Source organism: Chelon labrosus (assembly GCF_963514085.1).
Source record: "Chelon labrosus genome assembly, chromosome: 3".
In the NCBI taxonomy this organism is placed as follows: Eukaryota; Metazoa; Chordata; class Actinopteri; order Mugiliformes; family Mugilidae; genus Chelon; species Chelon labrosus.
Window position 1 is genome coordinate 29,900,564 of NC_140339.1, and position 27,215 is coordinate 29,927,778.

At 40.9% G+C, this 27,215-nt stretch overlaps 1 protein-coding gene across 2 annotated transcripts in view; it reads right to left on the reverse strand.

Moving 5' to 3' along the window:
* Positions 1 to 945: 945 nt before the first annotated feature.
* The window catches only part of tshz3b (teashirt zinc finger homeobox 3b), a gene marked incomplete at its 5' end in the record, with an annotated part of 35,728 nt that continues 9,458 nt past the window's right edge, over positions 946 to 27,215 (reverse strand). Inside the window, 2 exons of one of the 2 annotated variants that reach the window (XM_084541572.1) lie at positions 946 to 3,056; positions 3,180 to 6,497. In XM_084541572.1, the coding sequence (XP_084397698.1) occupies positions 2,866 to 3,056; positions 3,180 to 6,497 (3,509 nt within the window). In that variant the 3' untranslated portion in view covers positions 946 to 2,865. Of the gene's footprint in view, positions 6,498 to 27,215 lie in introns of both variants that reach the window. The other variant, XM_084541571.1, reaches the window with a different exon arrangement.

Below are 27,215 nucleotides of genomic sequence, written 5' to 3' on the forward strand. Positions count from 1 at the left end.
CTATTGTGCAGCATGCCTCATCAAATTATTAGTTATACCATTTCTATGTAAAAGCAGTTCCAGCCGGAGAAAAATGTGACTGAATAAACACTTGAAAGGACCAGCACGTCTTGTCAGCATTGTTGTCATCTCCCATGAAGCCTAACCAAACATATCTGCCAGGTTTCTTACCTTGTGGAGACTAGTCACAAAATGGACGTCAGGGGTAATTATAGAGCTGGAGACATGGAAGGGAAATGTTGTAGGGGAGTGTGCGGATCTTCATACTTTCATATCCCATGTGGAAGTGGAAGGTGAGCATGGAGCTCGGCTGATGTCTGGTTTTTAATTGCAAACAGTGAATGGATGAAATGGACTGTCACAGCGCTTTGTGGCACTGTCACATAGGAATGTGGGCAAATATGTATGCATCCCTGCATTCAAAATGTATTGTGTGACGTTTGCGCAAAGCAGGATGCAGGATTTTTCAAATCATGTTGTCAAATTGAACATTTCTAAAGCTCTCTTTTAATGACTGAATTTGTCTGTTTTTTAGGGGGGCTTAATGAGTAACCACTAACTCCCACCAAGCAATATTTACTCGCACGTTCTTAGGGCTTGCTGCAGATTCAGTGTTACCTATGCAGCATATGCCTTAGTCTCAGGCACGAGGACAACAGTGAATGCTACAGGAAAGCCAACAATGATGGTGTCAGTTTACATGACTGAATAGGTGGTCCGGGTATTGCTCATGTTGTGGGGACCTAAATCTGTTTACACAGTCACATTATGGGGACATGTCTTCCCTATGGGGGCAGAAAGCATCCCCCATTATGTAAATCCTCAAATATTAAGGTAAAGGCATGTGTTATGGTAAAGGTAAAATATGGGTTAGGGTTAGGAGAGCAGAAGTTGTGGTTAAGGTAAGAGTAAACCTCCAGGAAATGAGTGTAAGTCAATGTAATGGCCTCTGAAGTCATGGATACACCTCTGTGTGTATGTGTGTGTGTTTGTCTCCCACACACCCTGCTGCTGCCACTCACTGTAAACTAGTCTGCAGCTCGTCACAGACAGACGTTGACACACTCCCGGTCTAATGTGCTCATTAGGGACTGCACAGCACACACATAATTGATAGCCATGACACACACAATGCACACAGACACATTATTGCAAAAAACGGTTTCCTTTTTTTAATGCTGCAGTAGAAAACAAGGTTATATGAAGTCATATAATGGGGGTTCATTGTCAAGAACAACAACAACAGAAAACAAAAGAACGAAATGAAAAAGACTAACGGCACAGACTGCATAACAGTATCTGTGCTGTTTACATGCCGATATTTTACACATAAGGATTTTTTTTTTCATTATTTCTCTTCACTGGCAGCTGTCAGTTACTTCAGCAAATTAACTGCCAAAAATGTAGCAGAACTTGTCACTCAAGAGGTTAGTGTAACCATGGTTACCTTTCATACCCCAAAAATATAAAGCTGCAGTGTGGAAGAAGAGTAATTAGACAGAACAAAAAATAGGACCAATCAAAAAGGCATTCAACGATATGAAACAACCAAGAGTGCTTATAAATAACAGTTTACATGTGAAATATCTTCTTAAAGTAACATCTTTTTGTACAACCTTTAATATTTTCTTAGTGTTCATACAGGGGCACAAGTAGAGTAGTGTATGATAAAAAAGAGTCTTTAACCCTTTGAGCACGAGTTGGGAATAAAAAGATTAACCTGTTGTCGTTCTTTTGCTACCAACCTTTTTTTTGTATCCTCTGATTACATAACACATTTATAAAACTATTGTGCAAAACAATTTTATTTATGTCTTCATATACTGTGCACCAGCAGATAGTCGTAATCCTTTTAAATTAAAAATATAGAAATGATGCATAATTTAAACAGGAATTAATTAATATGTTTTATATACACATTTTACACAGACCTGAATTAATATAGGTCCCTGATCAACCAAAGTAAAATATTTCTTGTTTTTATTTTCATTTTTTTCATTTTTTTGTTAACCACGTAGCTACAATGCTTGTGTCAAGTCTTGCGGGCATCAGCCAGACAAATATAAAGTCCAAGATGAAGATTGTTCACTGAATGGAGAGTCTCCTTTTAAAAATGCTTCCATGTCTAGGATTAGACTCAACAAACTACAAGTCTGGGAAACAAGCACTGCAGACACAATGCATATCTAATTCTCACAATAACCCCATTAATTCCCAATCTTGAATCTTAAGCGTAGAAGTGCTGTGATGTACTCAGAGGGTTAAATTTTATATGCTGACTCCAGCACATAAATATTACAGGAAAGAAAATAAAAAATAAAATAAAAAAATAACACAAAAAAGGAGAGAACAATAAGGAGAGTGAAACCATGGAAAGTGCACCAGAATTAGTTATAAAATGTTCAACTAAACAGTTTTATTTATGCATGCAGCTTATCACACCTCAGTGATGACAAAATATAAGGGAACTTAATTCAATTTACACATCAAAATATACACCACTTCATTTTAGAATCTCTTTGTTAAACCTTCATAATGTACCTTCTCAATGACAAAAAGCCAAAATTTGCCCAGTTTTGACAAAAAAAAATTAAAAAAAAAAGTATATTTTTGTCAGAGGAGATCACTAAAATCAAGTGTGTTTGGCCAAAGGGAGTTTATCTCACACATGAACAAAATAAAAACTGCTACAACAGAAAATGTAAAACCATGTGCCAAAACTCAGAGCAGTAGTTGTATGGCATCTTTGTGCAGTTCCATAACTTTAATAATCCTTTCATTTTGTTTAATGTCTGTGAAAGGCTAAACAGAGACAGAGCAATAGTGAGTCATTATGAAAGAGAGCAGCATTGTCCTAGGCCAGTGCTACTGTTTCTCCAGCTCACACACGTACATGAGATGATCCTCAGGGGACTTTCCATGAGTCTTGCTCAGGTGTAGCTTAACTGCATGCTTACTCGCAAAAGTCCGGTTGCAGAGCTTGCACTGGTACATGGCTCCAATGTCATCATCATCTGGGGAGGGTGTTGGGGATTCAGTCAAGGGCAAAGATGTGGCTAAGGACGAGGACAGGGAGATAGATAAGGAAGAAGGTAGGGACGTGGGTAGAGAGGAGGGTAAAGGATGGCTGGATGGGTGAAGATTGGAGAATAGTTTTTCAGATAGTCCTTTGGTGTGACGTTGTTGATGATGTGAAATCTGGCTGATCAGCTGCTCCCCAGAAAGCTTAGCCAGGTCTCGCAGACGAAAGCCCAAGTGGGATTCTAGGTGACTGACATAGGTGGATGGTGAGCGAATCTGAGAGGCGCAGTCACTGCAGAAAAATACTGGGTGTCCTGAATCCAAGTTTTTCAAGAACTTGGTGCCACCGGTTCTCCTCAGCTGGTACTTGACATTAGCTAGCCAGTGGGATATTGTAGTCATGGAAAGCCCGGTGAAGCGGGAGATGTGCATTCTCTCCTGTGGGCTTAGGTCTGACATCATGTACTTGCCATCATTCGTTTGTCTCAGGCTGGAAGCAAACTGAGCTTGTAAGATGAGCAGATGTTGGGGGTTCCAGTTGGACTGACGGCCCTTACGTTTCTGGGCTGGAGAAACATCTTCTATCTCCTCCTGTGTGACACCTTCGATTTCCAAGCGCTCAGACTGGCTGGTAGGTGTTGAAGACTTGGAGACAGCCTGACTTTCTGTCAGGTTTCTCAGCATGTCAGAGATATCTGAGAGGGCATTTTCCCTCAGAGGGGAGGTGGACATAAAGGAAGCTACTGCAGCTGAGGCTTTGGTCATAGTGACAGCAGAGGGGGGAGAAACTGACGATGGAGTGGACGTGGTAGAAGACAGAGCTGTCGAACCCAAAGAACCACTATTACTGCTTTTGTCAGTATGTTTTCCTTTGGTGAGATCTATAGGTTGATCATTGTTTAGATGTTGCTGGTAGAAGTAGCGGTCTAAGTGGTCATTACTTGTCTTTTTGGTCTGTGCTGGTGGGGTGGAAGCAGCCACTGCGGCTTTCTCTGCCAGGCTGTTGCTCATCTTGAACAGCATGCTCATGGGGTCAAGGGAGGGCAGGGCAGGCTTAGCAGCCTTCCCCAGGTGGACGTTCATTACTGACTGCAGAGCACTTAGAGGGTTGACAAAGGGCTGTTCTGGAGGTGGATGGTCTGTGATGATAGCTGTATTGCCACACAGAGACGGAGGCAGAGGGGATGTCACAGCACTGGATTCCACTCCATTCTCAACAGATTCCTTTACAGAAATATCACCATTTGAATCTTTGTGGTTGGCTCCATTTACATCTCCTACTACCTTATCCACTCCACTTGCATTCTCAGGAGTTTTACAGCCTCCTGCTCTATTTTCTTTAGGGGACTCCCCTTGGGCTAAGTCCCCTGCCTCACTGTTGCATGGTGAGGGTGTGGTATGTCTCAGAGGAGAACCTCTCACAACAACACCAGGCTCTCTCATTTTCTCCTCTACCTTGGCCACTTTCTCAGTCACTTTCTTGACTAGCTCCTCCATAGCATGGAAGTTGTTTTTAGGCAGTGGGGAGGTCTGGCGGCTCGGCGGTGAGATCAGTGGCTGGCTCTTACCAATGGGAGAGAGAATCTCTCCTCCAGGGAACATGTACTTGAGGGGAGAGCTCTTTCCAGAATTACCTAGAGAGAGCTTCATTATGTTTGGAAGCTGATAGGCAGCATGGATACTGGGATATCCACCCCAGCTTGGTGCCCCATTCTGGGCTTTGTTGATGGCTGAGGTCACTGTGTTCTCTAAGGATTTGAGGATATCAAGACCCCCCTTTGGACTTTCATCCAGATCCTCTTCAGTCAGATAAGTGTATTTTGAAGAAACATCAAACTTCTCCTCAGTGTCCTCATCACCTGCCTTCTTCTCTCTATTGACAATGTTACCATTGTTGATAATGGACTCTTTAGTGCATTCCTCTTCCTTCTCCTCCTTTTTTATCTCCACAACCATTGCAGTTGGGGAGATGCTGGTTGGAGGAGGCACAGGGGCAGGTGGAGGAGAGAAGGTTGTCGCAGCCAGGGGAACAGACTGCACTTTTTCTTCAGCTGTTGAATTGGATGTGGGGGCTTGGGTGGACGACTCTATAATTGGCTTGCCTTTCTTAATAGCAGAGTTGGTCACTTTTATAAAGTGTCCCGTCACCATCATGTGAGCGGTTAGCTCTTGCAGTGTGTCATGAGAGCTGCCACACTCCATGCATTTTAGGATCTGTGACTTTCTGGATTCAAACTGCCAGGCATAACTGGCACCATTTTGGTGTCCATAGCGGTTGTTAGGTGTGATGTAAGGGTTGGTGACCTTCTGCAGGATGTCATTAGAATCATTGAGGGAGGTGGGCTTAGGTGTGGTGCCTCCATTAGAGTCAGGCGAGCTAGGGATGTCTAGCTCAATAGGAACTCTCTTTCGAGCTGAAGAGATAATCTTAGCTGCCACTGGAGTAACAGGCTCTTTCAGAGGCACTTTCTGGTAGTGTTTTGTCTTGATCATGTGGACACTTAGGTCCTGAAGGGATTCAAAGGAGTGTCCGCAGTACATGCACTTCAGCACTTTCTGTGCATCCTCCTTCCCCTCCATCTCTAGCAAGGAACGCTTTCTGGGTTTTGACCATCGTTTTGCACCCTCACCATCTGTCTCATGGTTATCGTCGCGGTAATGACCTGTCTCGTTCATGTGTACCGTTAGCTCCACTAGTGTGTCATATGCTGCACTGCAGTCCTTACAACGGAATTTGCTGGCACCAGTGAAAATAGAGCCATAGAGCTTAGAGCTCTGTCGGTACAACTGGACAGTGCTAAAGAGGTTGTGTTCTGTAGATGCTGCGGATACAGACACAGTAGGATGTTGAACCAGGCCTAGTCTGTTGTGGTGGTTCTGTGCCTGCTGGAGTGTTTTAGCCATAGCTGTCTGGTGCCAGTCATAGCCTCCACTCCCTCCGCAGCTACTGCTACTGCTGCTACTACTGCTGCTGCTATGACTGCGAGGGGGTTTTTCGGGAGGGGGCTGAGTCAGGTTCAGATTCAGTGTAGACCAATAGGAGTTGGTGAGGAAAGAGGTGTAAATGGCTTTCATCTTCTCCAGGCTGTCAGCAACAGACCCTGTCGCAGCCAGTATGGCCTCATCTCCACCAACTGGTGCAGCAGCCATCATGGCTGTAGAAGACGGGGACAGGGCATTTGAGGGGTCTTTGGAGAGAAGTACATCATCCTCATTTTTAAGTGAAGAGCTCTCAAAATCAGACATTCGGTCACTGGATTCACTCAGGTGAGACTCACTGTCCAGCTCCTGACCAGAAAAGTCAGCAGCATTGGGGGAGTCATGGAAGCCAGTAGATCCTGGCCTGTCTTTGAGAAGGAAATCCTTGTCATGGCATAGGAGCTTGGCCGTAGGCTCCTCCCCTTCCTGTGCTGAGTCTTCTCCTTCCAGGTCCTCATCCAATAGAGCAGATTCCTTCTCATCTTCAGGGACATATGCTGCACAGGGAGAAAGAAAGACAGAAAAAGACACTTGTTAGAACACAGTGACAGCATGGCTAATGATGGAGATTCTCAACTGTATTTTTCCATTCTTATCAGGGAACTGATACTAGTAGTACTAGTAATAGTAGTAATTGTCCATGAATGTCATTGCTCTGTTTTCATGTGACTTTCAGTACTAAGTATTTACTCATTACATCATAAACAGTAATTCTGTTCTTCCCCATGTACACTGACATTGTTTTCAAACTGGAATCAAGTCACTACCCCCCACCCCCTGGTCTTTGTTCTGTACTGAAGAAGCCTTTACAGAGAAAGAGAGAAAGAGAGAGAGAGAGAAAGAGGGAGAGGGAGAATGGACAGAGAAAGATGAAGTGAGGGAGAAGGGAAAATGTCTCTTCAAACAGAACTTGCCACCTTATTCTTCTCAAGGGGCAACAGCTTGAAATTAAAACTAAATTTGAAATTAATGAAGCACATTCTGGCGGTGGCATTCGTTTCTGAAGTAATAAATTACTTGTATCAACCTCGGAGACAGCGGTTCCTGTCTGTCAATTAATATGTCTTACGCTTCTTCTGCAGACTCTAATGCATTCCCTAACAGACACACTCGCCATTTAAATTAAGCATGCATTTTCACTCATTACACTGCTCAGCCCTCGCCTACTCGTAAATAAAAAAAAATGTATGTACATTTCTCTGCGACAAATCTCTCCCCGCAAAACCCATTTGCTTCAATTACCAAAGATTAGAAAAAAGTTTAGCGTTATTATTTACAGTTTAGCTTCAGGGAGAGGGCTTGAGGCTTTCAATTTATATTCAAATCCTTCTAGTTTAAGAATAATACAATGGAAGTCATACTGAGAAAAGATGTATCAAGACAAATCACAATCTCGCCTCTTTGCACGTTTTCTTTTGTTAATAAGTCTATCAAAGGGATAAAACAACATCAGATGAGAAACGCTTTATGCTCATACTCAGATTAACGCTGGCTTTCTGAATAACAATTCAAGCACACACAGGCGTATGCGTACACAAAACTCTCCCCCTGTTTTAGCAACTACACTGGCAAAGAGGATGAGCATGTGCGTAGACGTCGCTGGCCCTGTGTTGAGCATTCTTTTCTGTAACAGGCCCTCACTCATCTAACCTGGTATGTAAACACAGAGTGAGCGGGTCAGTGAAGTGGGTGTGACACAGAAGCACACATGCCCTCATACTCTAAGACGGACAAAAAAAGACATGCATCTGTGACAAACAAAATATACATTAGCACAAACCAACTGGGTTAGAGACACCATGTCTTGTTTAGAGTTTTGTAAAGAACATGGGAAAATGGGGCTTCCACAAATAATACCTGCGCAACGTGCTAGACCTATCATTTGTACCACACACTTCAGCTGTTGCCAACTTGCATATCTCATGGAGCACTGCAAGTTGTGTGTGTGTGAACCTGTGTATGTGCTGGAAGTGCATCAGCAGCAAAACAGAGAGGAGTCTTTGTCATTGTCAGGCCACTGGTTGCCATCGGCAATGATACGACACTGCCGTGGGATAAACAGATGCATGGAGACACAGATATCCCAGAGCCAATCACACATCATGCACACAAGCAGGCACTCACACACACACACACACACACACACACGTACCGATTGTACTGTAAGTGCAGTCTAACAACTCTTTGCCTTCAGGCAAGCTCAGGAGTTTCTCTGTTGAACATGCAATCTGTTCAGCATTCGATCTATCAAAAAGGATCCATTTGAAATTCTTAAAAGCCACAGTTGTGTGCCATTTCAAATTTGCAGCAACACAAGACCCTTATTGATACTACCTTTATATTGTGTTAATACTATTTGTCTTTTATTGCATTGTAGTAGAGCTATCTAAAAACACTGATAACCCTTTTCAGCTGCTATTTGTGGATACAATACACGCACATATATACACACATACATATTTCTCCTTATTCTCTAATCTAACAGCGCTTCCTCTTCTCTCCTCCTCTCTCTCTCTCTCGGTCTCAGAGGCACATCCACTCGCTTGAACATACGTGCAGCCGAGCAGACCCACATGTACATGCCATCTGTTCTGAATCAGCCAAAACGACAGCTGTTTAAGAGAACAATGCTCTGGCTGAGGAGACAGTCGAACACAGCAGCCCGGTGCTCTCATCAAGGCCAAACATCAATGTGAAATCACCTTTAAAACACAACGTGCACTTCAAATTAGCTGCCTTTGTGTGTGGAACATTGCAAATTTGTTTGTGTGTGTCTGCCCGTCTGTGTACCTGCAAGTGTGTGATATGTATGAAAAGGAAGAGAAAATAGTGTTTGCAAGCAAGACGGGATAAGAGCTGAATGAAATCTTAGTGTGTAGGCTTCATCCACCTACATGGAGAATGAAGCGCACCGCTTATTTCTTTACTTGTTTGAGGCAAAGGTTGGTGAAATATGGAGACATTTTAACAGATACAAATAGTTTACCCACTGTTACCTGCACTGTTTCATGAAATACCATGATACCTTGTTGTTGAACTTGGATTAGTGATTAACAGCATTTTTTTGCACAACAGCCTTGTTAGATAATCTCTAAATGTGTTTCAAATGACAAATGCTTGACCTCTCCCAACCTGTAGTATGGCCTGCGTAGTCAGCCTGTCACTGTGTTTATGGTGAGTATAAAGAGGGCAGGATGGGAATAGGGTCATCCTACACCTCACCCAGTACTGTATTCATTGTTGCAGTAAATGCAGTCAAATAAATCTGCGACATAATTTATAGTGCAAACCCAGGGAAGAAGGAGAAAGGAGGCGTGAATAAATGTGTTGCAGGGAGTGGAGACTGAAGGAAGAGAAGAAGTGGAGGAGGAATAGCAAGAGGGCAAGGGGGGGGCAGGTCTTGGAAGGAAGTCAACTCTGGGGCCACACACACACTTGAACACGCAGAGATGATCCCCAAGGCCCCTGGCTTAGGCCCAGACTGAGAGGTTCATAACACTATGACCCAGGATGCTGAGATAAATATGGACAAACACATGCACACAAACACACACAAAACCGCTGGAGTAGAAGGAACCTGGGCCAAACACACCAGGAATGCAGGTGCTCTTTTAATTAGTAGAGCAAGGAATGGAGAGATTTCCAGATGAATTGTCAGCAGGGTGGAAGAGGTGGTTTGATCTCATTTTGAGAAGAATTTGGTGAGGCTGCTGACTTTGAAATGGAGGCAGGCACGAAAACACCACAGTTGATCCTGTGAGAGGCATCAGTGAAATTATTCTTGACACCCGAACAAAATAACAAACCAGTGCTTTAATAGCAAATAATTCTATTAATAAGTGCTCAAATTGAAGAAAATGAAACATTTGGATTTAGAATCAAAAAATATTATGTAGCTTAACAACATCTCCAAATTCCTGTCTGTGCTCAAAGTGAGGAAATGCTTATGCACTCTGCAGATGTTATGATGTTAGGAAACAGTTTATCATGCTTATATAACCACTTAACAGCCCTATCAGAGACACAGGCACGTCAGCACTGACTGTTTACACTTCAGCTTAGATCGTGCAAATGCAGCGTGTGTGCGTGAGAGAGAGAGAGACAGACTGTCCACATCAGTCTCATGCAGGGCAATATGTTTTTTTTTTTTTCTTTAGGCAAAGCTGAAGACAGCCCTGACATGAATTTTCTCAGATGTTCCCTATGTGTGAGTGCCTTTATACATATTTATGTGTTACATGCATCCACTCCTCTGCCATTTCCCACTTGATGAGATCCTATAATCTCCACCCTCACCTCCCTCCCTCATTTCAGTCCCTCCGCAATCACGAGTGCAACCCACGTTAATGAAGTTAATTGAATCTGAGATCGATAATGCTTAATTATTGTGATTTGACATGCACAGACAAATTGGTTGGATGGCTACCGTGTGTGTGTGTGTATGTGTGTGTGTGTGTGCATCGAGGGTGGTTAAAGGGGCATGGCTGTCTGCAGAGTGCCTTGGGACTGGCGAGGCGTGCCATTGATCCCAAGAGGTGTTTGATCGACCCAGATGCCTGACGAATGGACCCGTTGCTTCAACCAGCTACATAACTTACTAGACTTGTAACACAGTTATGGTATTATTGGACGTGTTCATTTCTTTTCTGTTCATAAGTCATGTTGCTAGAAACCTCACCCCACAAACATATAGAATACACAATATAGTAATTGTACTCTTATTTTTAATTTATTTTATAAATATTACTCAAGACATTTACGTCAGTGTTTATAGCCATAATTTTATACTGGTCTTGTAATATCTATACACAAGAATTGTGCATTTATGCAGTATTACTTCTGTAAAACTAGTTTGAATATGAACAACACGAATAAGTATAAACTCTGAGACATAACCCTATGTTCTGAATGGTTGTTATGCAGTGTGAAATGTCATCATGTTATTGTAAGTGCAAACTGTCGCAGGCTGTTAACATCCAAGCAAACTATGTGTCATGTGGGCTGTATGAAACAAGAACTTATGATTTCTTGTTCTGTTAACAATATAAATTGTGATTCATTCTACTCAGAAGAAAGTCTTTGCAGATAAGTGAGATATTGAAACCTCACTTAAAGGAGAGGCTAAAGCTTCAGAAAATCTTATTATTATTATTTTATTTTATTTTAATTTTTTTGTCAAGTGGCAATACTTGCATTTATAATATTACATGTTCACATGATTTTACCATATAAACATTAATTAACTAACCAGGCTGCCTATATATAAATATATATATCAGTTTGATTTTACAGGGCAACATTCAATACTAGTGGTAAGATGCTTATGTTCCTTTGTTATATAAAACTCTACAATATATTTCACTTTTTTCTATTCTTTTTGTTTTTCACCACTGTGTTCTATATATTTATGTGGAATCTCCAAGCTGATATGTAGTAATAACCAGCTTGATAGCACAAAATTATGCAAAATGTTGTTCAAAAAAGCTGAGATAATATTAGCATACGCAGCACATATTGGCAGTGGCGTTAGCAAGAGAGAGGAGGATGAGAGAAGGGAGATTAGATTTGGAGTGGCAACGGTTAGTTCAGCTGCCTCTGGCTGCAGCAGCATCGCAACACGTTGAGATACTGAGATTATTCAGAAACACAGGTGCTGTTGTAGCATGTACATCCATAAATGTGTGCGTGTGTGTCTGGATGAACGGTGTTAGCCTGGCTAATCATCTCCCCATGCCACTCAGCTGGGGAGCTCCTGACAGTGTATTTACATGCTGCTGTTACAATGCCAATACAAGACCGTATGTCTGGGCTACAGAGGTACTGACATACTCACTGACTCCTGTCTGTGTGTGTGTACTGTGTGTGTGTCATATACTCTTCTATATATGGAGTATTTATATTTTTTGTATCAGTCGCATTCTCCAAAAAGCACATGCAGCGCTATGTAGAAAATGGCAACTCATTATCAAGACCACCTGACTCTTAACATCTTAAACCCAGATGAAATGGGTAAATATTTTACACACACACACTGAGTAACACTGAGCCTCTATGTGACCACAGTGGTTGTAAAGCTACCAGTTAATTATTGAAGACCTTTAAATGAAAAACTGAAATACCATAAAAACAATGATTAGTGTCTACTTCAATATCCTGTGTGAATTTATTTTTTAATGAAAGAAAAATGTTGCAAATGTCAAACACGCAATGAAACCATGAAATAATGACAAGCTAAGCAACCACGCATTAGCTACTAGTAACCCTCCAGATGAGAGCATTTTGTAAGATGGGTAAAAAAATGGAATCATAGTTCCCTGAAAAGGTGGAAGGCTCATTTTGGTCATAATGTACAACTAATATTAATTATCCCTTTTTATATCGCGCTCCTAAAAACCTGCCACGCTACCAACTATCTTATTTCATGCTATATTCAGGTTCAACCTCCAAACAATAGCTGTACTTGAATGAAAAACGGTGACTGCACAGCCTGTACATGCAAACCTGACCACAAATCATGCCCAAAATGAGTTAATTTGATTATCTAAATTACTAATATATAATACTGAGGGTTATTTATACACATGTAGGTAGCTGTAGAGGCCATTATGGAAAGAAAAGTTCTGAGAAGTCTATGTGTTACGCAGAAGCTTTTTAAGAACATGTCGAAATTATGTGGTACATGGCACTGCTGCACATTTTTGCCTTCTTCGTTTGAACACAAGCATTGTCTGTTGGTAGACATTTGCAGTGGCTACCAACAGACCCTGCTTACATCCTGTCATTCAGAAAAGTATTTAAGCGAGAGAGAAAACAGTCAGATGGAAAATTTGCACAGCGTAACATAGCTGCTGTGTTATCACAGTACTGCTATTACTGTGTGTGCGTGTGTGTTTGGAAGGACTTTGGCGTTTGTGGTCATCACCTGCAGCATTTAACCAGAATTAACCAGAATTGTGTTGGCATGAGTGTGGACAGACAAAATCCAGCTCACACCACAGAAATATTATCAGTGGGTGACTGTCAGTAAATGATCCTCTGCCCGTCCTTTGTTATTCAGATAGCGTGCACTTGGAGCAGTCATACTCTCAAAGCCCACAGGGCAACCTAGGGTCATGAGCACTCATCCCAGGGGATATGAGAATATGTGAGTGTGTGTGTGTGTGTGTGTGTGTGTGTCAGTGCGCAGAAAGAGAAACCAGCGGAGTGTGCAAAATTAGCCAAGCAGGGCAGAGCAAGATCCATCATTTCCACTATCTTCCATTTGTTTCTCTTCTCCCTTCTTTTTCCTTCCTGATATTTTCTGTCTCTTCTCTGCCTCTCTACTTTGCCCTGCCTCCGTCTTCGGGAGTCAGTTTAACAAACATAGGCTTGCTCTTACTTTGCATTCAACTGTTCTTTAATTATTATTTTTTTTTTGACTATCTTTTTATTTCTTCTTCCTCACTCTACCAGAAAAGAAATTTGACTTGCCAACAGGGGAAGAGGGTACATATAAGTTTCTTAGGCTAAACAAAAGAAGAAACTGCAAAATGTTCAATATATTAATTAAAATAATACTTTTAAAACACACAAGCAAAAGAAACTAAAACTATATCCCAGCATCTGTTAAGTAATAATCAGTACTTTTGCACTAGTAGGATTTGAGGGTTGAAAAGTCTGTGTTTTTCTATCCCAACACACGTTTGCGCACTGTCAGACATACACACACTTGCATACTCTTTGCAGTGCAGTCTGGGTATCTATTACCTGCCAGTCTCCTCTGATTTCTTTGGACAGCTCTGATCAAAAGATGTCATCCGACCTACTCGACCCGGCTCGCAAGGGAAGTTAGAAACGGAGAGTGTTTGTGTACGAGTGTGTGCATGTGTGTGCGCATCAGAGTAAATCACACAGTGGTCTGGGTGTAAATAAAATGACAGGATCACTTTAAGGTCCTGTCAAGTAGGCAGCAGGCGATTATGATAACGCCCGCTCTGTTTCAACGCAAACGGACACACTTAAATTCACTGGCCAGAGGATAATATACATGATATAGCTCTTTTTTCTGTGTCTTCCTGCCTGCCTCAGTGCCTCATCTTTCTTTTCTTTATTTTTTTCCCCCCACATCTCCTGGGCATTAATAGCTTTTTTTTGGGAGGGTTATAGCAGTGCTGCAGGCCTGAGGTGGATTTGCTGAGATCTGACCAAAATGTCACTCAAATAAAAGTGCTGGCCTTTAAATCTTTATGCAAACAAAGGGGTGCATGGGTGCCAACTTAACCACGCACACTCCCTCGCTGAAACATTCTGCATCTAAAATGTATAAAATGTATTTCCTCCTAAATAAATAAATAATAAGTAAAGACAATTCCCAAAAATGAAACTGCAAAGCAAACAGAACACAGATGTAAAAGAGCAGTGGCAAAGCTCCCTCCCAGTAATAAAAGGTGTGAAATGTGAGGGGTTTTGGAGGAAAGAAAAACGGCTTGCAATAAAGCTGGAAAACAGCACTGCTCCAAGGCAATTTAGACTGCAAAACACAAACCATTAAGTTTGTGCATTATCTTTTAATTTAATCTTGAATGATTTATAATCCATCACGCAAGGCTTCAACCATATCCAATTATTCTCTGCTGCTTGATTGACAACAAAGGTGATTTATTAAGCTAATAAAAACTGATGTGCTCTCCACTTGCTCTGAAAATAACCAGCTGGACAGTGAGCTTAAAGACACACTCACCCACAAACACACCTACACACGTCCTTCTTAAGAGGTGAAAGATCATTACGCTGTGAGTGAATTCCTGTTTATTTTTGAAGTGTGTGTTTTTATTTACAAGGTTAAACTATGTGTGGGAACAGACTGAACAAAACTTAAGCGTCTCTTTACTTAAAAGAGAAATCTGTCTCCATCTGTCCCTAGTCCTGACGCTGCTGTGCCCGAAACATCGGAAATCAAAATGTCAGGCGTAGTGGCGAGTGATGGTTTTTCCCTATGCAAGGCCGAGTGATTATATTAGGCTTTAATTCCTCCATCTACGGTATATATGTCATCTTAGTCTCCGCTTTATCTGCTAATGTTACGCTCAATCACTTGATATTAATGGAAAAACAGAGAGCCAGCGGGCCCCGTAATGGTGGCGACTGTGTGCGCATGTGTGTGTGTGTTTTTCTGAGTGTGTGTGTTGTGTTCTGCGGATGTGCAGCGGGGCGGGGTGGCGTGGAGGGTGTTAACGGTCTAGAGTTCACATGCATATCAATGTAGGAGTGTGCCATTAAGAAATATTAGCATGTTTACAGCGCCAAGCCGTGTATGAGGCTCATTTAATGAGGCTTAGAGTCACAGTCACACTTATTTTTTCTTTTCCATGTCCACGCAGTTGCATGCAGTTTTTTGAAAGACAGACTGTCTTTCAAACCACATTTTTACTCTAATAAAAAATATCGTTGTCATTTATGCAGTTATTTGAAAATGTAGACTCTTATCGACCAACTGTAAATGTAGATTTAAACTATTAAATAATAGATTTCGGGAGTTTGTGGCTAAACAGAATCTTTTGAGAAGACAGAGTAAATACAGTCAACACAGTCAGCACTACTCTTATCACAAAGAATATTATTAATTGTTTTGTTGAAGGTGGTCAATATGCAGTGGCACTGGCAAGGACAACAAAGAGCATCGATGCCATGGTATCGCTCATCTACATGAGTTTTATTTACAAATTCAATCCTTTTACTCTCAATGCCCTCAATAATTAGTGTCCATGAATAGATGCAACATACAGTATGCGGTCAGAGTGTCTGTTCGTGTGTGTTGCAGAGAGAATCAATACTGTGTTTGATTCCTTCAACAAGTGCATGATTTAAAGAGAGAAAAAGAGCTGCAAGCTGAAACAAAACAAAATTGCTAGAGATCGTCTGATGATGGTCTGCCCTCTCGACTCCACACCGGCCTGCACTCACACTGCGCTCAACCTTCCGTACCCGAATACACTTCATGTAATCACGTTTCCACGTTTATGTTGAAAGAAATTGTCTCGCATAGCAAAATGTGGTTCATGATTCCATGTACCTTGTGGCTCATTAGCATCTGTGTTCCATTGTTGAGCATGGTTACACGGTCACACCAAGTGCATGCCATGTCCACATGTTACGGAACCCAAGGCCACCTCTTCAAGCTGGCCTGATGTCATACGAATCGCCTAGTGTTGGTATATAGCAGTTTGGATTCTGCACTCAAAAGTATAAAGTTTAAAATTAAATAATGACTACGCTGAATTTTTTAAATCAGGATTAAAATGTCAGCCAACATTCTTAAAATGTATGTTTTAAAGAAATGCTGGAGTGGCAGCCTGGACCAGACAGTCTTTTCCGTCTATTTGACTTTTTCTACGCTCCTACAGTTGTGTGCAATTAAAACGCAACCTGAGAGCTGTAGGTACTCAAGGCTGTTCTTTGAGTTTAATACATAGTTAGTGTGTTGTGAACATGTTCATCTGACTGCAGATATGTCGCATGATTGATATCTGGCCTTTGCAAGCCATCAGCACCTTTCATCTTGGCCACGGGGTACAATGTGAGCCTAAGTATGTGAGTAAGATTGGTTTTCAGTTTCAAAGCACTGGATTTGTGTCTGGGACCGTGTGTGTGTGTGTATTTCCAGCAGGATGGTTAATACACAGACGGTGATGAATTATGTCAGGAAGCAGACTGCCATTTTTAATCATGTAATTAGGCCTGAAGACCAACAAAAAAGTATGGAGAAAGTCTTTTATGTCATACAAACAATGTCAGAACGGTACAGTGATGTGTGGATGTGGTTGTGTTTGCGCAAAAATCTGGACACCCACACACACATATGATTGGATCAACCACAACATATAACATCCACAACCGCAGGTAGAGAAATAATGCACCTATATAGCCACACAACTTCAGACTGCTGTTATGGTAACCAAAACCTAAGGGCCTATACAGAGACATGCACATACAAACACACGTACAGTACATCCAAGAGGAGATGAAGAAAAAGCTAAAGATTCACAGACTTGCTTTTAAAATTTCCTTCTGTCTTGCAATTGAATTTTCCGTTTTTAATTCAGTCTGCAGCAATACACTGACAACCGACAGTGAAAAGCATTTTTTTTTTTTTAAACTGTAGTACAACAAATATGAACCAGAGGCTACTCTGCCTTTGGCATACTACTTGGGGCCACAGAGGAAGTTTTAAATCTAAATATCTCATTACTGTTGAACGCTATCCTGTCTAGATTCAACTCCAATATCTACATGTTCAGAAATGTTATTTATTAATTTATTAAATCTTACGGATTCAAAGGAATTCTTGGCAAAAATGCCTGTATGACTTTGTCCAGAGAGTCTGAACAGCACTTTTATTTTTATTTTACAGACAGATAACAAATGCTCAGAGACTAATAAATGTCTGCTGACCATAAGTTTTCAATTCTTAACAGTAAAAAGGTCAAATAAAAAGAAACAATGCTGTAATGTTTGCTTAATTTCCAATATGCAATATGTGGCATTACACCCGAATGGCTAAATTAAATACAAAAACTATTTATACCAAATAAACCTACAAAAAGTCCGATTCCTGACCATAAGCCCATACTTCTACCGTGCTCCTGACACTGAATGCATGCATCCGTGACATCTTCGATCATGTGAGCACATTACATCAAGCCATTTCACCACTCCACCACATCATGTCATGAACATTTCCAATGTTACACTCTTGTACAACTAATGCACACTCACATTCATGCGCACACCTACACCCACACCCAGTCAGTAGAGTACCTGTGGTGTTGCAGACACATAACTGTGATTTGTGACAGCTGTGTGCAGGACATCATGTGACAGCCGCACAAATATGCACACACACATACACACATGCCCCCCCAATGTAAAACAGACCGTTCACCATGTCTGGCATGCCTTGACACAGGCCACAATTGATTAGTGTGATTTACAACATAACTCCCACACACACACGCACACAGGCACACAGTACACACACATGCAGACATTGCAGACATTCTCTGTCAGTAAGATGTGTGTTTGCATGTATGTATTGGTGGGTGTGTGCATGTGTGTGTGTGTGTGTTTGAGTGTGCTGGTCTGCATTTGGATCAGGCCTGAGGAATCCATAAACACTGTGTCTTGTCAGGATTATGTCTAACGTTGTTTCCTCTTTGACAGGAAGACAGCTTTCTCTCTCCATATTTCTCTGTCTCTCTCTTACACACACACACACACACATTATTTTTTGGAAATGTTGAAACACGCATTGAACCCTTGTGTTTGTTTTAAACTAAACACACCAAATTTCCATGATGATATTGCTCTTTTAATAAAAACTACTCTTAGCATACAGTTATAGGAACTTTCACATGTTTGAACCCATTATCTGTGTATGAGAAAAAATAATTGTTTCACCCTAGGCACTGGACAAAAAACAGTGGGTCACATTTATCTAAACAGACATTAACTGATGTAATTTAACCAAGCATGATTTTCAAAAAAGGCAAAAGCACCCCAAAGAAAACAATTTGTGGACTTTGAATGAGCTCAAATCAAAACGATATGAAGAACTTACATAATTAGTTTTGCAGCAACTGATGTTTCAGATGCTGATAGATGAGACATTTCATTGAAAAGCTGAACTTAATTTTGGGGGGGCTTCTATCTTCTATCTTTCCAAGAGTGCTAGAAGTATTTTTAATTTTATGCTTTGTGCACTACCAAACAAAACTATCTCATAGCTAATGCTCATTAATTTTAATATACAAATATTTACATCCTCGTTTAAAGCCTTAGAGCCTTGACATGCCCCATAATTTCAATGACATTACACAGTGAATTTAACTTTTACAGCTTTTTTTTCTTTCTCCCTTTCTCTCTACTTGCAGGTTTCCCATGCTGGAACTCAGAGTTGATGAGATCAATCCTAATCGCTGAAATTCTTGACTGAGATATGTAATGGTTGCTTTGGCTTAAGCCATGTGATGACAATTCAAGCTGCAGCCAAGTGAATATGACATAAGACATTTATTTAACACACGTTATTGATTTTTTCATGACTGATAAGAGTTCAGGAATGCTCAGAACATAGCAGAAACCTTACAAATGTCCACTTATAATGGTTTCAAGAGCTTGGTCTTATACAACCAGATAATACTTCAAGGTTTAACCTCTCTAAAGTAGATTCTTCAGAGAGGTTATGAGAGGTAAAGGAAAGCGTAGCTGCAAATGTATTCGTATTTCAGTCGTTCAGATATGAGTACAAAGTGTTTCAGAATAGATTCCACTAATACAGGAGGTGCTGTAGAGAGGTGTTAACACCCAAGCTTATAGTGGTCAATGAATCAATAGTTACATGTTAACCAATCAAGTGTCTATTGACTGGGATATAAGGGCTAATGAAAGGCGCGCACACACACATACACACCGACACACCCCGCCTTCCTTTGCTCGCTTCTCCATCTGTGAATTGCTAGCGATTATGTCCCACTGTACATTCAAATAGCCGTATTCTTTCACGTAGTTCAATAAAAACAGAGACTTTCATTTCTGTTGCTGAGTCGTGTGATGGTTATGAGATACAATTGTGTGCGTTTGTGTGTGTGTGTGTCTCAGGGAGGGGTGAAGATTGTTCAGTGAGAATGAATATAACCTGGGGCAAGGCTCGAGGCTAAATCATTCCTGGAAGAGTGACAGAAAAGGTAGAAAGCAAAATGTTAAATGCTGACTGATGCTCTGTCTACTGCATCCATCCCTGCTGCTCTGCTGCTTTCCCTGTCTCCCTGCTCTGTGCACTTTTATAGTTTCCTTTCTCCCTCTCTTTCTAACTTCCTGGGTAAGTACCTATCAGTCTGGCAAGCCGTCATATCTGTAGCTATGTATTTGTATCTACTTTCAAGTATTTAGTCATACTACACAATACATTAGAATAGCCTTTAATGAAGCTACCATTCATTTTCACTCTTTACCCAAAATTCCTCAAGTATGTTTATCTTGATGGTGTCTTTTTTGGTCATTAAATAAGTTGGTGGAGGGACTGCAGAAGTATGTGATACAGTTTTGTCTTAATCATTTATTCAGCAATACCAAAAGCTTTGGTTTTAATTTTAATGGTCAGGGCCAGGGATGATGACATTAGCAAAACCTTTTATATGTACGGCATTGCTAAGCATGCCTCCTACAACTGACTATTTAGCTGCAAAGTGAAATTATCCCCAGCGGATAGTGAATAGCAGTAGCCAATCCGGTACAGCGTGCTAGGATCGAATGTAGCCAGGAGCCTTGGCAGCAGCGTTGCAAAAAAAAAATGACCAAAGAAGCTTCAATAAAACACGTACTACACATTATTTACTCGAAGAGTACAGATGCCGACGTGACAACAAAATTCACTAATCCTCATGTACAAGAAAACCCCATACCTAAGTTCCACGAAACATGTTCATGTAAGAAGAACATCATCTTTTTGGTAATCTTGTTCGATTGTATGTACCATGTAAAAAAAAATCATGATCTGCTATGTCTGCAAAATGATTTCTGACATCCTAAACTGAGTCCAGTATGTGAAGTACAAAACAACCCCTTTGTGTCTTCCTGTTAGTCTATCTGTCTCTTTCTCTCCATCAGTTTGTTTCTCTCCCATGCTGTTGTTATGTCTCAAAGCATAGCTGGTTGTGTGTACAGAATGTTTGGTTCCACCGGTGTGCTAGCTCTGTATAAACTGCAGATAATAAATGGTGGTGGGAAAATGGGGGATGTCAAAACACAGGAGAACCCAGAATGGAAGATCAAAGATGTGACAAAGAGGAGAGAGCTAGGGATCCTGTCTGATTGTTCAACAGGGATGTAAAAGCATGTATGAAAGTTTGCAATGAAAGTGCAATGCATATGTGGCATTAGTTGCAGTATTTATAAGTACTGCATATGTAGTTATATTATTTCACCTCCCCCAATATAAATCATCATATTCAATTAATTTAAAAATGTGACCCAAAAAGTGAATAAGAATCATATGGTCCATGAACTGACATGATTCCTAACAATAACAAACGTGACCATTAACCTATGATGAAATATCTCTAAAACTTTTAACCAGTGACCACCATACAGTACTTTTAGAAAAGCTGGTTCTGGGTTTTAGAAAAGTATAGCTATTAAACTAATGCTAACTATTAAAAGTCCACCACACAATGTTGCCCAAGGGATTCTGAGATCAAAAGTTCAGTTGCGTTTAATAAAACCGTCGTAATAAAAATAATAATAATAATAATAATATAAGTTTAAAATCAGTCCTTCATCGAGCACTTCTCACGATGCATACTGGTGACTCATTAGTTTACCCTGCTAAAATAATTACCAAACTTCTGTCACATGATTCTGGCCTCTTATTCGCTCTGCCAAAAAGAAGCAATATTTGAAACACTGGGATGTTATCACTCCGTCTGGTTTCTACATATAGCCACACAAGTGCGACTGTAGGTGATGAATCCATACTAGTTTCAAGAGTACTTTCATTCCCTCTACCAGTCCTTTTTTTTCTAAATCCTTTCTCTTGTTTTTCCAGCCCATCTCCTCCTAATTAATTAGAGCAATGCCACTGATTAACAGGAGAGCCTGTTTTATCAGCACTCACTCATTCTACTCTTCCACGTCTGGGATGAGTGTTTCAGAGAAGGAGGGGAGGGGTCAGATACAAGATTGTTAGGAACAAGGAAGTACCGTAAAGACACTAGAACCGTTTGAGTCTGATACTGCAATGAAGCAGTGAATGAGTCCTATTCGTCAAACCTTACTCTTTTTTTTATTCATCCTCCCCTCCTCCCGCTCTTTTCCTGGGCAAACCCAGGACCATGTACCGGCAAGGGTCATATCTTTTTAATTATCTTTCCCGCCTTTGATTAATTATTCTGCGTGACAACGGCGCATTGGTAATGTTTTTCACCTGCCGCCGCTGACTGACGGCCCCTCTGTCGAACTCAAAAGCAAACAGCTGCTGCCATGATCGCCTAGCAACCGGCCAGTGATGGATGAGTTGGAGAGATGGATGGCCACAATAAATCACTACGTCTGCCTTGCCTCTATAGAAACCTGGGAACAGTGGGAGAGATGGAGGGGAAGCAAGGCGGGACGGGAAGGTGGGAGCATACTGAAAATCCCAGAATGTAAGTGTTCTGATTTAAATAGTCACAGTTCGCAGTGGTGGTTTTATTTCCTGTTTTAACCAAGATTAACATCCACAAGAACTGCTAAAGGGTACGTCAGGAAATCCATAAAGAGTCCATGGCAAAACAAAAATAAAATTATAATTATAGAAATGATTAAAAGTCTGCTATATCTGACTATGAGAATAGTTTGCAGGGGTAATTAAAAGAAAAGAAAATATGCATCAAACAACAGTGATTGATTGAAATCAATTCTGACCACCAGTTACAAAAACAGAATCTATAACATTCACTCCCCTGTCTGCTTAAGAGGGCGATGCTGCATTTATGACGGTGTCAAATCTGTGACTGTGTATGTGTATGTGTATGTGTAAAAGTTTTGAAAGAGGTTACAACTACATATGTGGTTCTGGCCAATTATGCGTTATTTCCATACAAGCCCCAAGGTCTTCCCAGTAATGATCTAGGCCAGTGGTGTCAAACTCAATCAGAGAGGGGGCCAAAATTAAGAACTGACTCCAAAGCACAAGCCAACCAGAATGGATATTTATTTAAAATGAGACACAATTTGTATTTTCAGTTGTAACCTTTAACCTTTTTTTCCAAGCCATAATAAAGAATTTAGAATAAAACTTGTGGTTGTCCAAAACATTATTTAACCAACTGGGGCAATACAACACTATTTTTTCATAAGGCATTGTGAGATTAACAGTCCACAGTATGGTTTCCTAACATTATTTGTATGTGTCTGAATTCGCTGTCATCGACACATTGACCTGATGTTAGAATAAAACCAGACTAGCTAACGTGGTGGTTACTATACGGTGGAGAGCGGAGCTAACCACAGGGTTAGCATGCTAATGCCGTGATAAACACGCTGCTGTTATTTAGCTAACAGACACTTTCAGTGTGTCTGTATGTTAGTGTGTATGTTAACCTACTGGTGTTTAGCTGTAGTGGTGTCATTTGTCTGCTAACTGGTACAGCTTTACATTGTGTAAGAACCTCCATTAACACATATTAGTATTTAGTGCTCTAACGCTTGTAGCTTGAACTTTTATGGGTCAACCGTATGGACTGAGTAGCTCCTTTAGCGTCGCGCTGCCGGACTCTACCAATATGCTAAATGGTTGCTGAGGCAACCATGAGACTCTGATGAGTTTGTCATTAAAGTTGGGAAGGGGAGCTGATTGACGTACCTGCCTGATGCCAAAAGTTCAGCTATTGCAATGCAGTCTGGGATTTGTGGTATCAATGGATGCTCAAGCAAAATACCCACAGGCTGGATGTGGCCTTGAGTTTAACGTGTCTGATCTGGGCCATCTATCCGACGACTGTGTCCACACACTCACATGCTGTCACAAGCAACTCAGACAGAATTACAGACAACATGTACATGCAGAATTGTTAATATCTGTATAATCAGGAGTTCAGCTTTTGCTTCCATAGCAATTCCATTGTACAGATTATCAGATAATTGTACAGATTATCTGATAATCTGTACAATTTCTATCTTAGTTACTATTGCACTACTTTAATTTATCAGTTTAAAACCGTATATTGTCTGACATGCCCAATTTTAATACGTGTAACAGCATTAGTTATTTTAATATTCAAATGGAACACAATAAGAAAATGAACACATCGCTCAGTCTCCTCAGTCATAATGGCAAGACAGTAAGACAGTAGTGTAAGCATACATACACTAACAAGAATTGATTATCATTGATTAACAATGACAAGACAGGTCCTTTTGACTCCAAAAGGGTCAAGAGGAGTTTTCTTTTATCTTGAACCAACCAAGATGTTTGCACAAGTGAGTTTTTCTTCTTTTATTCTATATGTTGCTTAATTCCTATAGATCAAGTTAGATCAACAGTTAATTTGGTACTGAGAATAAAATCTGGCTATGAAAAAAAACACTTGAACTGAAAAAGAAGAAAAAACAGACACGGGAAAATGTCTTGAAAGCATTTCATCTCTCATTCAAAAGTCTTGTTTAATTCTAACTGACTGGTGGGAGTCCAAGGAATTTGTTAAAAGGCGAATGGTAGACAAGGAAGACACATGTTTAGTAAGCAACTTACATTAAGTGGAAATCACATTCTTATTGATCCCAACCCTTCTGTACCTGACAATAACAACAAGTAACAAAATGTCATGGAATTTTTTTAAAGCTATATTTTATATTTTTTTTTCCAGTGCCATTACATCTTACTTATTGCAGCGATACGTTTTGGTGCATGGCCTCCATCATGACCATTACGCATTAGTCTGTAATTACTCTGATGCCATACATTGACTATTTAGATTAGATTAGATTAGACTAAACTAGATTTTTAGAGTAAATATTTAGGTGAAGTTGACCTGTGGCCACACTCTTAAGTGTTGGTCATGTGACACTGGCTAACTGTAAAATTCATTTCCCAAATACAATCAAACAAATGTCCATGATAAAGACTTAACCAAACAGGCTGCAAGAAACAAGACAGGTTTGAGATGTGCTTTTATATATTGTTTTATTTTTAAAGGCACTTATTTTTGATTTAGCCCTCCATAGAAGAGTTTATTGTTGAAGCACAACCTCTTCTTGTTACATACAACAAATTGTTTCTATTATCAGAATTGTCTTTATTAACCGAAGTAAAAATTAAAAGTAGTTTCAAACCATTATGGCCACATCACCGTTGCCAATATACCAATTTGCACCAATAACATTGCTCCACCAACCATGGACAGTTAGAAAAAAGGATCCACGAAGCAGAACCAGAAATAATTATTATTAAATGCATTTTTCTTTGTTATCATTACTCTGCACCTACTTCACTCGTAATTACAACATGAGCACTGATGATTAAGTCATCGATTTGAGTGTTTTAAAACAGAAGCAGCTATGGTTGCTTCCTTGAGGAGCGGGTTACAGAGGTCTGGTCAGTTCAGACCTTTCTAACTCTATTGTCATTTTTAGTCTTGTTGTAAGCAGGTCTCACAACCACTGAATCAAGTCACATCAGCTAAAGCTTTGTACAGCTCCACTGGATCCATAATGGCATTACACCGTTTTGTTCACAACACATTAGTACTCCTGAAGACTTGCAAACTGACTTAGGCTGGTGGAGGTTCTTATATACATCTTCACTGAAAATGCTTTTCTGTAATTTGGGAAAAAACAGGTAGAAGAGTTTTGTGAACTTGCGTCATCAATTCCAACCTTTGACCTTCTTTCACCCATATTGATCTCTGGTAACCTCTCTATTATGTTTTACTCGCTTCATAGTCACCTTTTCCCCGTCACTTCCCTGTAATTCAGCTTCTCTCTTTGTTAAAATCCCAACTGTCCACCCAGCCACATCGCCCCCCCCTTCACCTGCCATCTCCTCACACACACACGCTCGTTGCTGTAGCTCAGGTTACAGCTCTGTAGCGATCCAGTCTAAATAATATAGCAGTGATGAATGGCGGGGCCAGATTCATATCCATCAACAGGCTCTTTTTTTAAGGAGCATCCATCTTCTATAAGGCCTCCCTTTGAATCAGGGAAAAGTGAAGAGAGAGTGAGAGACTGCACTACCCAAGCCCATGGGAGAGACTTGCAAGCGGTTGTGAGTTTGTGTGTGCGTGCGTGTGTGTCCGTTAGATAAGACATCATGACTGATACACGCCTGCAAGCAGCCCCAAGACACATGAGCATGAGAGAGAGACATACACAGATTGTTATTGACACACAAACACAAACGCATGCCTGCACACGAATCAAAGAGATTAATGAAGGCATGGTTTACAATCTATACTTTTTTATGATGTGAAATGTGAGTAATTGCGTGTAAAATACTGTTTAAAGTTGCTGTATCAATATCACACACATACACATACACACTCAACACTTTTTATCCCGAAAGGGGTAAGAAAAGTAGTAGGACCACAATATAAGTGAAACGAGTCTAGCCGATTCTTTCCTCTACTCCCCCAACTTCTAACATTCACTTCAACCAGTAATCACTCTCTCTGTTTCTCTCTCTCTCTGTCTCACTCCCCATCCCTCACTCCCTACCTTCTTCACTGGAGGACCTCAGAGAGAGAAGGAAATACTGCCCTACAGACTGAAACACACACGTGTGCTTATATACACACACAAATGTGTATGCACACAACACTATGCACTCCTACACACACATGTGAGGCCCTGGCAAGGTCCTGTTTGATAAATGACACACGTCATTGTGTCAAGAGAGAAGGGTGGGTCTGTGATGTATGGCGCGGACGATGAGAGGGGGAAATCGACTGTTTGGCAAGGAGACGGTGCTCGTCTACTTGCTGCTCTCCTCTTCTGGTTTCTGGAAACCTCAGAGTACCCGCAGCAAACATACTATACATGCATCCACACAGATGCTTAAATGCACACGCACACACGCCACATCGGCGCAAAGTCTAATATGCAAGTGCACACACACACACACACACACACGCTCTCAAACCTGCACCAGATATTGGGTGAAACTGTTTGATGTGCGGAAGCAAGGTTGCCCTGATTTTCCTTCACAGTTTCTCCTGTTTTCTCTCTCTTTCTTCACATGGCTCGCTCCTCCTTTTATTTCAAGCCCTTTGCATTCCCTGGCTGAGTTACAAAGAATAAGAGTTCATTGAGGAAAAAGAAAAAAGAAAAGGAAAGAGAAGCGACTGCTGGATGTGGGCAGGCAAGCGGTGATGGGGGCGCAGCAATATCAATCACAGTCCTATTTGGCAACAGAGATACTAGTATTTCAAATAAAACAGTCAAACCTAGACAAATAGCCTTAACATGGGGCTGTAACCTGAGCACCCCCCCCTCCCCCCTCCCCACCCCCCCAGCACCACCGTGAAACTTCTCATAAAGTGGAGAAACAGAGAGAGGCTTTGGCGTTGTATTTCTTTTTCCCCTTTTTCCTCACTGACTATCTTTCTCCTGCCTCTTTCTCTCTTTGTCGCAAGCAGGCGAGGTGGCTGACATCTGCAGAGTGCATTTAAAGAGAAAAAAATGTGTCAGAGGAGTGTGATGCA